At 59.4% G+C, this 14,385-nt stretch overlaps 1 protein-coding gene across 2 annotated transcripts in view; it reads left to right on the top strand.

Annotated features, from left to right (window-relative positions):
* The window catches only part of PITPNM3 (PITPNM family member 3), a 73,093-nt gene that overhangs the window by 53,094 nt on the left and 5,614 nt on the right, over positions 1–14,385 (top strand). For both annotated transcript variants that reach the window (XM_041000573.1, XM_041000574.1), the window contains 11 exons: positions 2,166–2,355; positions 2,845–2,967; positions 3,148–3,332; positions 5,474–5,646; positions 6,830–7,000; positions 7,870–8,067; positions 8,303–8,451; positions 9,587–9,703; positions 12,150–12,266; positions 12,502–12,650; positions 12,897–13,046. In XM_041000573.1, the coding sequence (XP_040856507.1) occupies positions 2,166–2,355; positions 2,845–2,967; positions 3,148–3,332; positions 5,474–5,646; positions 6,830–7,000; positions 7,870–8,067; positions 8,303–8,451; positions 9,587–9,703; positions 12,150–12,266; positions 12,502–12,650; positions 12,897–13,046 (1,722 nt within the window). The remainder of the gene's footprint in view (positions 1–2,165; positions 2,356–2,844; positions 2,968–3,147; positions 3,333–5,473; positions 5,647–6,829; positions 7,001–7,869; positions 8,068–8,302; positions 8,452–9,586; positions 9,704–12,149; positions 12,267–12,501; positions 12,651–12,896; positions 13,047–14,385) is intronic.

The following is a 14,385-nucleotide window of genomic DNA, read 5'->3' as shown; positions in this document are numbered from 1 at the left end:
AGGTGGCTTTTGAGTGCACGGTGTGGTTAAGTGTGTGGCTCCCTACCAGGCTGGATTTGACCTTGTTGGGGGGGCGGGGAGGAAAGCTGTCTCGCCTCTCCTTGCTTCAGTTTCCCCATCTGTAAAGTGGGGGTAAAAACAGTGAGGAGGAACGCTGGGGTTGGGGTGAAGATCCTGCATGCTGGAATGCGCCATGTGTTCAGGTGGCGCCAGGTGCACAGGACATGTGTGGGGGACGGCTTCTGGAACTGGCATTGTGGGGGACTGTGTGGGGGGCAGAGCAGAGAGCTTGGCAAGTTGGGAGGAGGAAGGGGAGGGTGGCAGAGCTCTGGCACATCCCTGCACATTGCGTGGAACCCTGGGGGAACACACCAAGAGGTCAGACGCCCCTCCAGGGTCTGAGTGAGTCCCCATCCCCTCCCGTGGCTCCCAGCCCAAGGGCTGCCATGCTCACCAGGTGCCTGCCACCCTGAGCTAGCCAGAAGTGGGTCCTTGTCTGTGGCCTATGTCCTACACAGCTCTGCAGAACACACACCCAACCACTGCTGGAGCGGGAAACATGAAGCCAGGAGCTTAGGGATGAGGTCCTTGGGGCACCGTCCTTCCCCTTGGGCAGGGACAGAGGTTGGGCTGTGTGGGCAGCTCCCTGCCTAACTCAGTGCAGGCATCTTTGCTCTCAGTCAGGTTCGGCTCTAGGAGCAGTCCCCTCTGCCTCCACGGGGCAGCAGCCAGGTGGTTTCAGTGTTTCCTGGCCACCGCCACCACTCCCCGTGCCACCCAGGGCAGTCCTCCATCAGAGGAAGGAGGAGGGAAGGTGTTCATGACCCAGATGCTGGGTGGGGTTCTTGCCAAGCCCCAAGATGTGCAGACCTGACGGTCCATTGGGTGGGGACAGGAGCCCTGGAATCTGCATGCCGACCTGGGGCTGGACACCTCCAGCTCTGCAGGCCTTACAGTACTGGTTCATAATCCGTCTCTGGACTCTTTTTCTCCTAGTCAACTCCCTCCCACTCCACCCCCACCCTGGAGCCCTGACCCCCAGAGCTGGGTCATGCCTGTCTCCCGGAAGACGGATGGTCGGGCCACCGGAGAGGATGGTGGTTAGAAGCTTACTCCACCCCAGGCAGCCCCCAGCCAGGCCATCCATCACTCGTAATCACTGCTGGGAAGGAGCGTGTTCCTGGCTAATTAAACCCTCTCTGGCTACAGTAGAGACTGTTTCCTCCAATTTACACTCTTTTGAGATGATGGATGGTGGAGTGGGGCAGTCCTACACTTGGTGGGGACTTGTCCAGCTGCCCCCAGGTTCTGTAGGGTCCCCACAGAACCTGAATGGGACGCTAAGTTCCACCTTTGGCTTGGGCTAAGGGGGATAAGCCGGGCTCCCAGTGCCTCTAGGACAGATGCCCCAGGGGATGGGTGGAGCAGGACATGGCTCTTGGTTCTAAGCCACCCATGGAGGTTAGAATTTCCTGGTGGGGAGGCAGGGAGTAGGAGGGTCACTGTCAAGTCCGGAAGAGCACCTGTCTTGAGGGTGTGAGGAGACATACCTTCCCAGCCTTGTCTTCTGCAAAGCTGGAGGCAGCACTAGACCCCTGCCCCCTCCCTGCCCCCTGAACAAGGGATGTGGGCGTGCAGGCAGGTGTTGGCCTCTGAGCTGTGGCCATCTGGGGAGTCCCTGGGCCTGGCAGGCTCTGGCACTTTCTCATCTTCCCCACAGCCTTTCTTTGAGGCCTGGGTCAGACCCTGCCTCCTCCAGGAAGTCTGCCATGAGGATAGCCTCCCCTCCCTGATACCTGGACCTTCACCGCCTGGCTCCTCAGCTGATCCCTCCACTTACAGTTTGGGGTGTCCTTGGGGTCATGTAGAGGAGGGCCAAAGGACACAGATGTTGCAGGAGACCCCAGAGGTGAACACCGGGGACTCAGTATACAGCCTCAGATCCCCTGCGGCCACTACCTGCACCACACACACACACACACACACACACACACACACACACACACACACACACACCCCTCCTGCCTGGAACCAGGGACCACATATCTGGTCTTCAGGTTGCTCTCTTGTGCCCTGCCCTCAACACCACCACTACCACCACCGTCATCCTGGCCCCCAACTGGCCTGGCCCCAGGGCTGGGCTGACCATGGGCTCCTGTCCACAGCCTGAACCCCTACAGCCACGATGAGGGCTGCCTCAGCCACAGCCAGGACCATGTCCCTCTGGCCGCTCTGCCCCTGCTGGCCATCTCCTCCCCGCAGTACCAGGACGCCGTGGCCACTGTCATCAAGCGAGCCAACCAGGTGTATGCTGAGTTCCTCAGGTCTGCTGACGGGATTGGCTTCAGTGGGCAGGTAGGACAGTCTGCCCCCGCCCCAACTCCCATCCCATCCCAGCCCCTGCAGGGAGAGAGGCTGGGGTCTGCCGAGAAGACCCCACACAGAACCTTCTGGAATCATAGCATCTGGGGTCGTAGGAGTCCTTTGAGCTCTTCAGAACTGCCCTCATTTTACAGATAGAAAAACTGAGGCCAATAATTTGGATTTCCGCCCCCCGACCCCTGACCCCAGGCCTATGCTGGTTCCTGGCTCGGTCTGGATCCCTGTTCTTAGGCTGCCTCCCACTGATGGTAGGGGAGGAGGCTGACCTTTGACCCCACATGGGCTTTCTTGGTGCCTCCCAGGACAGGTTCTTCCTGGGCTTCTGATTGGATGGGTGACCTCTGCTCTGGTTGGGTGTGTAGGGGTCGGGGGTCAGTGTGTGTGTGTGTGTGTGTGTGTGTGTGTGTGTGTGTGTGTAGTGGGGGTGGGACAGACCTGTAGCCCCAGCTCTGCCTCCTCTAGGTGTGTCTCATCGGGGACTGTGTGGGCGGCCTCCTGGCCTTTGATGCCATCTGCTACAGTGCAGGGCCCTCGGGGGACAGCCCAGGCAGTGTCAGCCGCAAGGGGAGCATCAGCAGCTCACAGGTACGATGGGGGTTGGGAGCAGGACGAGGAGTGGGGTGGGGGCTGTGACCCTGAGCATCCCCCTCCCCATTTGTCACATTCTGGCTTCCACACGCCCCATGGCAGGAGGCAGGGGCTGGTGTGAGCATGGGCATGGGGCTTTCGCTAACTAGTTGCTGTGCTCGGTCTCTCTGGCCCCAGGACGCCCCCGGTGTGGTGGAGGAAGACTGCAGCCTGGCCGACAGCAAGCGGCGCAGCAAAAGCAACATCGACCTCTCCAGCGGGGCCGAGGCCACCGAGCCCCGCAGGCCGTTGCCGCGGAAACAGAGTGACTCCTCCACCTACGACTGCGAAGCCGTCACCCAGCATCACGCCTTCCTGTCAAGGTGACTGCTCCCGGTGCCCAGCCTCCCTTCCATCCATCCAAGGGTCCTGGGGGAAGAGAGAAGACCAGGCCATGTTGTCCCAGATCCTTACGCGGTGGGAGGGTGGGGGGAGTGCACAGACCAAGGCCACCTGTCCTGCACAGAACCCTGGGAATCTGTGCCCTGACTTGCAGGAAGTCTGGGGATAATGTGCCCCACCTCTCTGCACCTCTGCCTCCTATTCTGTGATGGATCCCATGGCTGTCAGTTCACAGAGGGGGCGTGGCCAGGAGCCACCCCAGGTGTGAGCTTCTCATTCCTTACCCCCCCACCTGACCCCAGCTTGTGCCAAAGCACCCAGGACCAACTTTCACTGGGCCCCTGGTTTGGTGACTTGTACACAACACACTTTTGTGTGTACACAGGTGGGTCCCTTCCTGGAGTGGGCATCCTTTAGGTTTACAGAAGACTCGTGCCAGTCCATGTGGGTTAAGTGAGGCGAAGCTTTTCCAGGCATCTTAGCAAAGAGCTGAGATGGGAAGTGGAGCAGTCAGAACTCAAACCAGTGCCCACATGGGATGCCAACATCACAGGCAGTGGCTTAACGTGCTAGCACCGTAATGCCTGCTCCAATTCCTGGGTTTTCAAGTGCATGCTATTCCGAGGTGAGCGAGGGACTCTCTTGTTATACCACTCCATCCATCCTTCCGGGAATGTGAGCCATCCCTTTGTCCAGTGTATCTGCACTGCACCCACGACCTGCTCCCATGAGTCGCTGAGAAGGCGTTCGACTACAGGATCCACCCATGTCACAGGGCTCATGTTTGCGTCAGAGTGGCTCCAAAGCACAGGGCAGCGATGCCAGCAATTCATGTGTGCCAAAGGGAAGCCAGAAAATACTCGTTGCTGTGTCAGGCACCTGCAGAGAGAGGGTCTTGGATCATATCCTCCCACCTGTAGAGGCAGTTTTGTTTCCCTCCAATGGACTTCTGGAAGCAGAATGACTAAATGGATCAAAGGGCTCGCATATTTCAATTTGCTGACGCATGAAGTTCTTCTCAGGGGTTACCCTTCACCCAGGCAGCTGCCTGCCAAGCTGAAAGCTCTTGACATTTCTGGTTCATCCTTGACAAATCCTTGAGGGCAGACCCACCCTAGCTGAGGGGTGGGGACGGAAAGGATTCAGCGAGCTGGCCCGGCCTGCATGAAGACCCTGCCATTGGTACAGGGCCAGATGGCCGTTTCTCTGGCAATGAAGTGGTTTGGTGCGTATGTGGGGACTGCACCGGACGTGGGGCATGTTGTCCAGCACCAGCTTCTCCATCCTCACTGTGAACCGCTCACACTGTGGCAGGCAGGTGGCAAGATGGGAGGAGGCCCTCCACCTGCAGCAGGCTTGCTCACTTCAGCCCAGGTGGCTTCTAGAATTTTTCTACTCGAGTGTTGTTGCATTTTTTTTTTCTTCTTTCAGTTCCACTGACAGCTGTGTCATGTGCCTTCACTGACACACTTGCAGCTGGGCGCTGTACCTGAGTCAGCTGGAAGGTCAGGGAGGCTCCCAAGAGTCTCAGAGCCCAGCTCCGGGCTCCCGTTGGAGCAGTGGGCATCTGGGAAGGGATTGGCTGGGCTCCCACTCCCATGTGCATCTCTTATTGCACCTGCCAGGGGGTGGAGGTGGACCAAGCTGTCAGCCTCGGCGTCTGAGGGTGGCCAGCAAACCCCAAGCCTGGCTGAGCTAGCACCGTCCAACTGGGCTGCAGCTTGGCCAGGTGGAGCTGCCCCAGCAGCCAGTGAAAGAGTCGGCAGCAATGCTAACACCAAACCAGCAGGCCCGCCGGGAGAGGTGGGGAGGGCTCTTGGACTCAACTTTAAAAAAAAAAAATTGCAAATAAAGTTGTTCAGTGTGACAGTGTACAGGTGTTATCTCAGCAGTTTAAGAGCTTAACGTGATGTAGCAGACACAGCATGGACCCCACACAGGCTGAAGTATTTCCTCTCTGGCCCTGTGTAGGAAGAGCCCACTGGCTCTTAGCTGGGCCTGGGTAGCCACCACTGAGACGGTCACTGGCTCGCACTCCTGGGCTCTGCGTCCGAGCTCCATCCCCGGGAGCGAGCACCGGGCATCCCCTCTCTGACCGCCAGCCTGGCCTCCCCTCCCACAGCATCCACTCCAGCGTGCTGAAGGATGAGGCCGAGCTCCCAGCCCCCAGGGGGCCCCTGCTCCCCGAGGTCAGCCTGGGCCGCTTCGACTTCGACGTGTCTGACTTCTTCCTGTTCGGCTCGCCCCTGGGCCTGGTCCTGGCCATGCGGAGGACGGTGCTGCCCGGGTTAGACGGTGAGTGTGTGCTCCTCTCACACCCTCCCCTGCCAGTCTGGGGAGGGGTCTGGGATGCCATCACCATTACAGGGCCTCCAAGTCAGGGACCTGAAATGGGGCTGGTGGGGAATGGAGGTCAGTGGTGGGGGCTGGGGATAAATGGAGAGGGGTGGGCGAGTGGAAAATAGAGAAAGGGGAGGGAGGGAGACGTTTTCCCAGGTGGGGTGAAGGTGAGGCAGCTTCTGGTGGGTTTCGCACTATCTGGTCCATGCCCCCACTCAACAGCCATGTTCCCCACAGAAGAGAAGCCACAAACACCCTGTTGTACCCCACCTGTACTTCCCATAGGAGCCCCTGCTTGTCCCCAAGCCCACCCCAAGTGTCTTGGCTCTGTATGTCACCTGAGCCTCACAGGTTTTCTCCTGGTTTGTGCCAGCAGGGGGTCCAGCAGCCACTTAGGGCCGAGGGCCCTTGGGGCATCAGTGGATCCATGCTTTTGCCTCAACGCTTAACAACATAGCAGATGTAGGGAGAAGGGTGGACTACAGTTGGGATGGAGGAGCGAAGTTAGAATCCGCAACTGCGTTTGGTGCCGTCTCGAAGCCTCAGGCTGGACCAGACTCAGGCTGGACCATCAGGCCCCTGACCTGGAACGACAGGCAGGCTCTTTGGCCGGTGGCAGGATGGAGGCCTCAGTGGAGACACCTGCTGGCCAGTGAGAGCAGTGTCGTGCCTGAGTGCTAAGTGTAGGAGTTTCTTGGGGCTGGGGTGTGGGGAGCTGAGGGAGGGGGCATGGATCCTGCTGGCCAAACCACCTGAGCTTCCCAGAACAGATGTGAACGGATGGAAAGCTGGAAGAACTGAAAGAAGTTTGATCAGTAGTGATGGTAGAGGGAGGGATCCAGCTAATGGAAAGCAGCCATCCTGCCTGGGGCATTGGAGCTGGGAGCTCAGGGGCGATGAGCTTGGCATAGGCTGCGGGGGTGCGGTGTGTGTCTCTGATGGACAGTCAGGGTCTAGGGGCAGGCAGAGCCCAGGTCCTGTACCAGCCATCTCCCAGGCCTCAGATGACCAGTAGAACTTAGGCCTTGGTTCCTGCTTGAACAAATACCTGGGCTGCCCACAACTGCCATCCCAGGAGCTTTCTCGGGCCCTGGGGAGGGGCAGATGCCTGATGGAAGCTCGCCCACTCACTCTCCAGGTTTCCAGGTGCGTCCTGCCTGCGGCCAGGTCTACAGCTTCTTCCACTGCGCAGACCCCTCGGCTTCGCGGCTGGAGCCGCTGCTGGAGCCCAAGTTCCACCTGGTGCCTCCCGTCAGCGTGCCACGCTACCAGAGGTTTCCCCTGGGTGACGGACAGTCCCTCCTCCTTGGTAGGTCCTGGGGGCAGGGTCGAGAGATGGGGGCCAGCAGGGTGGCATTCCCAGTCTGGACCTCTCTGAATCTCTCCAAGCTGCCAGCTAAGGGACACACAGTGCCCAGTGCTACTCCTTAGTGCCCAGCCTTACAGCCATGGAGGGGGCATGGAAGGGAGTGTGTCATCCTGGTGGGCTTCGTGGAAGAGGTGGCCTTTGACCAGAGCATGGGCAGGGGATGTGTATTTGGATAGTTGGAGAAGAGCTGGGAATGGAGGGTGCAGCAGGGACCAGGGCAGGGAGCTTTGGGACAGGGCCAGTGGATGAGCCAGGATGGGCTGGGAGGGTTACCAAGGAGGGGCCCATCCTGGACGGTTGGGGGCTTGGAGAGCAGAGCTTGATCACATGTTCTGATGAGGAAGAGGGAAGCTGGCGGGCTCGAGGCTTGGCCCAACAGCAGGGGGATGCTGGGTATGGGGCTCATTCACCCCACTTTTCAACAGAGACTTCAGGGGAGCTCTAATGGGCAGGCTAAGCTGTCAATGTCCCCTCCCCATTCTAACTTGTGTCAGGGGACCCTCTAGCTGCAGAGCACCTCTCCCACTGGCTCCATTCACCAGACTGGGGTCTTTATTCCTTCCAGCTCAGCCATAGTTCTGTGGGTTGTGTGCCTGGTGACCTTGGCAATCTCACAGACTCTCCTGGTATCTCTGTGGGGATGGGGTGTCAGTGAGGTCCCCTCCCCACCATGGCCCCCACCGGCGTAGCTCACAGCTCAGGGGAAGTATCGAAGCCTCCTGGTAGGTGACTCAACAGCCCAGGGCTGGGTCCTGCCTGGCTCTGCTGGGGCCCTGCCCTGTGCCCTGACCTTGCAATTCCCCCTCCAGCTGACGCCCTGCACACCCACAGCCCCCTCTTCCTGGAGGGCAGCAGCTCACAGGATGGCCCGCCCATCCCGGATGCCCCAACCTCGACGCCTCCGGCCCAGCGGTTCCAGCGCCCCGGAAGACGGCTGAGCGAGGGCAGCTCCCACAGTGACGGCTCCGAGTCCTCTGACAGCCTGGCGCCTGTGGGTGCCGCCCGCAGTGAGTGAGGTCCTTTTGGGGCCCTGCCTGCCTGTGAGGGAGAGGGGCTTCTCCTGGGATCAGGCTACCAACACAAGGCATTGGCTGGGCCGGGTGCCCCGAGGGGACACACTTGTCTTGGATGGGGGATGGTGGCTAACCCTAACCTGGAATTGGGTGCCCCGGCTGCCACCTCAAGCCCCAAGCAGCACACGTCTGTGCCAGGCTCTGTCCTCACCTCCCTCTGGCCCTGCAGTCACGGCCACGTGGTGGGGTGCCAAGAGGATCGACTACGCGCTGTACTGCCCGGATGTTCTCACCGCCTTCCCCACCGTGGCCCTGCCGCATCTCTTCCATGCCAGCTACTGGGAGTCCAGCGATGTGGTGGCCTTCATCCTGCGTCAGGTACATCTGCCCACAGGCCCCACCCCCTGGCAGGGCATGCCCTGCCCCATGCCAGGGAGAGGCTCACATGGCAGGCCACCTTGGGCACTTTATCCCAAGAGCGTGGGGAATGCTCGGGAGCTCTTGAACAGGGGGTGCCATGATCAGAGACAGGGGTGAACAATGAACAAAGCTAACCCCACGGTACCTTCTAGAACACAGAGCAGAAACCGCAGGTCCCAGTGTTGCACATAGAACCTAGCTTGGAGGGCATGATGTGGACTTGTGCACTGGGGTGGGGGGTGCCCTGGGGTCAGAAGGCAGCTTGGCATCAGTCCTCGTGGGAAGCAGTGAGGGGTGGGGAAGCCCAACAAACTTTAGCTTTCTGGGAGTGGGGGGAGGGGAAATCAGGACCTGGGTACCCATTTAGGAGTTGAGTCTGGAACACGGGGAAGACGTTGGAGTGAGGGATAAAAGGGCTTGGACGATATCCAAGACCAGCGGTGAGTGCCTGTCCAAGGGGATTGCTGGAGGTACAGAAGCTCAGGGGTGGGTCCCGGAGGAGGGGCCACCCCGGGAGGAGGACGAGGACCCCTCAAGGTCAGGGGAGACCCAGGGAGGACTGGCAGGAGCTGGGCACAGTGGAAGGCACCAGTGGACTCAGAAGCTAGAAGGGAGGGACAGGGAGGGGAGGGGATGCAGGCGAGGCAGTAGAGAGAAGCACAGCGCTTAGGAGCACTGAGGTGCAGCAGAAGCACCTGGGATCTGAGGTGGTGTTAGAAAGAAGGGGCAATGCTGTGCCTTAGAGTCTGGTCAGTGCTGCTGAGGGGAAGGGGCGGGGCTGGGACCAGGACTGCAGCCAGCACCCAAAGGAGGGAGGTGGTGCATATGCAAATAGCTGTTGGGCTCCAACCTGCAGGACAGAGGCTGCCTCCAAGAGCAGAGCCACTTGGGAGAGTACCCTAGCCCCGCTGTCAGGATGGGAGGCAGGGAAATGGGTCCTGGAGTCCCCCAGTCTCCTGAAGGTTCCAGACTGGGGGAGGAGGAGGCCGTGGGCAGGTCCTTCTTGGCCAGAGACCCGGGGGGCTCTGGTGGACCGTCAGAAGCTGAGGGTTCTGAACGCCTGATGCAGAGCTCTGTTCACTCTGCTGGCCAGGTGATGCGATATGAGAGTGTGGGTGTCAAGGAGAGTGCTGGCCTGGACCCCGCCGCCCTGAGCCCAGCCAACCCCAGGGAGAAGTGGCTTCGCAAACGGACTCAGGTCAAGCTGCGGGTACGTGCATGCTGGGGTCAGGCAAGGGCTGGGGCTGCCTCGTGGTACAGAAGGCCTTGGACTTGACTCTCTCAGATCCCCACATCGCACAGGCACTGCCTGCAGAGGGTGTGAGTTGGTCTCTGGCACCTGCCTCTGCAGGGGAACCCTCAAGGTAGGGCTAAGGGGGCGGTGGGAGAGAGGGGGAATGAGGAAGAGGTGCCAGTCGCAGAACCATGGCTACAGGCTAGGCTTCTGGGATGTGGGCTGGAGTCAGCAATAGTCCTGGCTGCGGCCATGGCCACAGTCCCAGCCGTGGGATTCTCTGTCTGATTAGAGTGAAGTGTGGCCGGATGTGACACCAAAGACAGGCAGGAAAGGAGGATCAGCAGGGCAGGACTCACAGGGCCTCGGTTGTGGAAGGATGCCTGGGTGTCTTGGATGTGCAGATCTGCTCATTCACTTTGCAAACTGCCATCGGCACACACCATGTTTCAGTCTGTCTGCATGGGACTGGGGCAGTGAATGTGTAGGCACAGCCCCCGGCTGGAGCCGGGCAGTGGGGGTCGCTCCTTTCTGGTGGGCAGGTCAGATGGTAGGGACAGCCCTAAAAGGCGGATGGCCAGCAGTGCTTGCTGAGTCAGTTCTTTGGGTAAACACGTTCCCTGAGCTCGATTCACACGTGCAGTTAGCTCATCCGGGCAAAAGTGTTCTGCTCAAACGTGGGGCAGTCTACACTGGGCTCTATGTCAGAATGTTTCATTACCTCCAGAAAGGGACTCTAGGCTCTTCTGTCACCACCCACTCCCTCATCTCCCCCTCCCACAATGCGCCCCCTGGACCTCTTCTAAGCTGCCAACCATCTGCCTTCTGTCTTCGAACACTGACCTCTTCTAGACCTTCCATGTCCACACATTCACTTGACCTGCATCTCTGGAACTGGTGTCCTTCACTCAGCATGGTGTGTCCAACACTGACCAAATCATGTTCTACCACATGGCCACCCTACACTGTGTTTATCTACTCGTCAGCCCCTCTGTGGGGCTGTGTGTGCACGGTATTTGAAGTTGGGTGTTTTCATGTCTCCTTGTCTCGTCCCTGAGAGTGGGATTACTGGAGTAAATGGTAGCAGTGTATCTGGTTACCCCAGGAACTGCAAGGTCCTGTTTTGCAACAGCCATGCCGTTTTGTTCTCCTGCCAGCCGTGGTGGGGGCCTGATCCCCCTGCCTCCTGACAGCATTGCCCATCTCCCTGATTGCCCGGCATCTTAATGACGGCGGCCCGGGTGTCTGGTTTTGATTGGCCTTGCCCTAATGACTGGTGATGGTGAACATCTCATGAGCTCGCTTCCCCTTTCTGGCCCAGTGCACCTGCAGGGACACCTGTGTTCCCCCACTTGTGTCCCCCCACAAGTTGCTCTCAGTTATAGGAGTTGAAGAAACAGCTGAAGTTGAGTCTGGTCCCATGGGTGGGCTGCGCTGTGTGTGCGGAGGCCAACGCTGGCACATCAGGGGCAGGGCGCACCCTGAGCAGAGGCCTGGAGGCCCTGCGGAACGTGGCCCAGCAGCTGCAGGAGGCTGGCAGCTGAGGGGAACCTGAAGGAGTAGCTCAGGCCAGGCCAGGCTCACTGAGCTCTGGATTCGCACCTTCTCCATCAGGCTCTGGCTCGTACTGTGAGGGTCAGGGGCTGGGATGGGGCCAGCAGGGCCAAGGCTGGGGTGGCGTGGCGTGGGAAAGGCTCTAAAGGAAGGGTCTGAGATAAGGAACTCTGGCCCCAGGCTGGCTGTGATGGGATGTGGAGCTGTAGAATTAAATGAAGTGGTAGGAGAGTGGGGATGCAGTCATGCAAGCCAGGTCCAGGGCTACTCCAGAGGGAGCCGTGCTGGAGGAGAGGCTAGGGTTGAGTGGGTCTGTAGGTGGGGCTAGGGTCAGAAGAGGTGGGGCTGGGGAGGAACTGGACTGCTCAGGGATGGTGGAGTAGGTGTCAGGTACAGAGGCCTTCCTTGAGCTATTCTCCCTGCTCCTGTGCATTTGAGTTTTCCCACTTTTACCCCCAGAAAAAAAAAAAAAACCGCAAATTTGGGGCCAGTGTCATGGCTTAGCAGGCTGGTCTTGTCCCTGTGGCCCTGACATCCCATATGGGCTCCAGTTTGTGTTCTGGCTGCTCTGCTTCTGGTCCCTGTGTAGGCCTTGCAAGGCAGTGGCCCCCAAGTGCTTGGGCCCCTGCATCCACAGGAGCGACCAGGGTGGAGTACTGGACTCCTGACCGTGGCCTAGCCCAGACCCGGCTGTTGTGGGCATTTGGGGAGTGAACTAGCAGATGGAAGGTCCCTCTCCCTATCACCCTGCCTTTCAAATAAATGAGTGTAACTTAAACAAAGAAAAGAAAAAGGAAAGGGTTTTAGTGATAAACTGAGGTCAAGGCGTCCTTGTCAAAGCAGAGCCGGTGTCTTTCTGCCCTTCCAGAACGTCACTGCCAACCACCGGGCCAACGACGTGATTGCTGCCGAAGACGGCCCCCAGGTCCTGGTGGGGCGGTTCATGTACGGGCCTCTGGACATGGTGGCTCTGACAGGGGAGAAGGTACAGGGGCCGGGGAATCTGCACGAGCTTCAAAGGATGGGGGCTTCAGGCAGGACGAGCAGGGGCAAGGGACAAGCTTGGAGCATCTGGGTGGGGGACAAGAAAGCTGTGTGGCTGCAGCGATGAGAGCAAGTTGGGGCAGGGGGTGGTAACAGGAGCCAGGACGGGCCACACGCAGGAACCTCTGCTCCCCGGCCTGCTGCCCCTCTGCCCTCACTGAGCCCTCTGCCCGTAGGTGGACATCCTAGTGATGGCAGAGCCGTCCTCGGGCCGCTGGGTGCACCTGGACACGGAGATCACCAACAGCAGTGGGCGGATCACTTACAGTGTGCCGCGGCCCCGGCGCCTGGGGGTCGGCGTGTATCCTGTGAAGATGGTCGTCAGGTTAGGCCCCTCAGGGTGGGGAGGTTGAGGGAATGTGCTCATGCTAGCTTCTCCTGCTCCCATGGCAACTGCCAACCAAGCCCCCAGCACTTACACGTGGTCCTTGGGCTCTGTTTGGGTCTCCGTCCCCATGTACATTGAGAGGAAGACAGAAGTCACCCACAGTGGTGGCTCCTGGGACCACCCCAGGCCTGGCTCTGGCTGAACTCTGACCATAGGCGGGGGCGGTGGGGGACCTTCTTGCAGGGGCGACCAGACCTGTGCCATGAGCTACCTCACAGTGCTGCCCCGCGACATGGAGTGTGTGGTGTTCAGCATCGACGGGTCCTTTGCAGCCAGCGTGTCCATCATGGGCAGTGACCCCAAGGTCCGGCCAGGGGCAGTGGATGTGGTTCGGTGAGTGCTGTCTCCCGGGGGGGGGGGGGGACAGGGGAGGGGAGCAGGGATGGAGGAGGGGCAGTTCTGCCATCTCCCATTTCCTCCAATGTTGGTCCCGGGCAGGAGCTGGCAAGTCCTGGCTCCACCTCCAGGATCCAATTTACTGAGGGTCCCTGGGCAGCTCTCTCCCTGCTCCCTAGACCTCAGCTTGCCTGCTCCTTTATCCTCCTCCCGCCCGTCCCACTCTGCCTCTTCCCCACTCATGCCTCCGTTTTCCCTTTTCAGAGGTCTAGTAGGAAAGCACGTCATGGGCTTGAGAAACTGTAAGGCAGCATTAAGGTGCTAGAACCCCAGATGGATGCAAACCAGGCCCCTGAAGTTCTTGGGGGGCTGGGGCTGGGCCCTGCTTTCCTTCAGGTTAGTAACAGTGATTCCTTTGAGGGACAGAACACTGGCCTGACTGATGACACCTATTGGCTCTGAGGGAGTGACCCTGGCCAGACTCCCTCTTGTGGGATTGGGTCATTTGTTCCCATGACAACAAGCCCCTCCCAGGGAGGGGAGGCCCTGGTCCTTCCATGCCAGGGCTCCTAGGGCCCCTGCAGAGCTCTCCAAAGCTTGGCAGTCCTCAAGAGCTGCTTGCGGTAAGCACAGGTCCCAGGGCCCACCTCACTGCTGGCCGGAACCCCCATAGGGCTGGAGCATACTGGGGCTGTGTTTCCCCGAGACCTCCCCTGACCTCTCTGCTCACGTCCAGACTTAGGAACCCTCAATCCCTGGCAGCCTGTTGGTGGCGAGTGCCAGACACATTTCAGTCCCTTTGGCAGCTTTGTTTTAAAGAATTGATTTAGGCATTTAAAGGTTGGAATTATAGAATGTGAGGCGAAGATAGGGAAATATATTCTATTTGCTGGTTCACCAATCCTTCCCTTCCCCTTCCCTCCCCACCGTCTCAAATGCTGCAATGGCCAGGGAGGGCAGGGCTGGAGCTAGGGATTTCCTCCAAGTCTCTGACGTGGGTGCAGGATCCCAAGCACTTGGGCTATCCCCCACAGCTTTCTGGGGGCACATCAGCAGGGAACTGGGTCAGAAATGACATAGCCAGGACAAACCAGTGTCCATATGGGACGTCGATGTTGCAGGTGGCTTAACCCACTGTGCCACAGCACTGGCCCTCTTTTGACATCTTGTTATGAAGTCAGTGCTGAGAGAGCTCTGAGAAAATGGGCTGATTCCACTTGGGACACAAGGAAGGCTTCCTGGGGGCAGAGGGGAGGAATGCGACTAGAAGGAGGCAGAGCCACGGAGATTGCATAGTGGAGGGGCCTGCAGCAGAAGAGCATGGGGTAGGAATGCA

The sequence above is a fragment of the Ochotona curzoniae genome, unplaced genomic scaffold (assembly GCF_017591425.1).
Source record: "Ochotona curzoniae isolate NIBS_2020 unplaced genomic scaffold, NIBS_Ocur_1.0 scaffold_2453, whole genome shotgun sequence".
Classification (NCBI taxonomy): domain Eukaryota; kingdom Metazoa; phylum Chordata; class Mammalia; order Lagomorpha; family Ochotonidae; genus Ochotona; species Ochotona curzoniae.
Note: the sequence above shows the minus strand (reverse complement) of the source record. Positions and strands in the feature narration are given on the sequence as shown.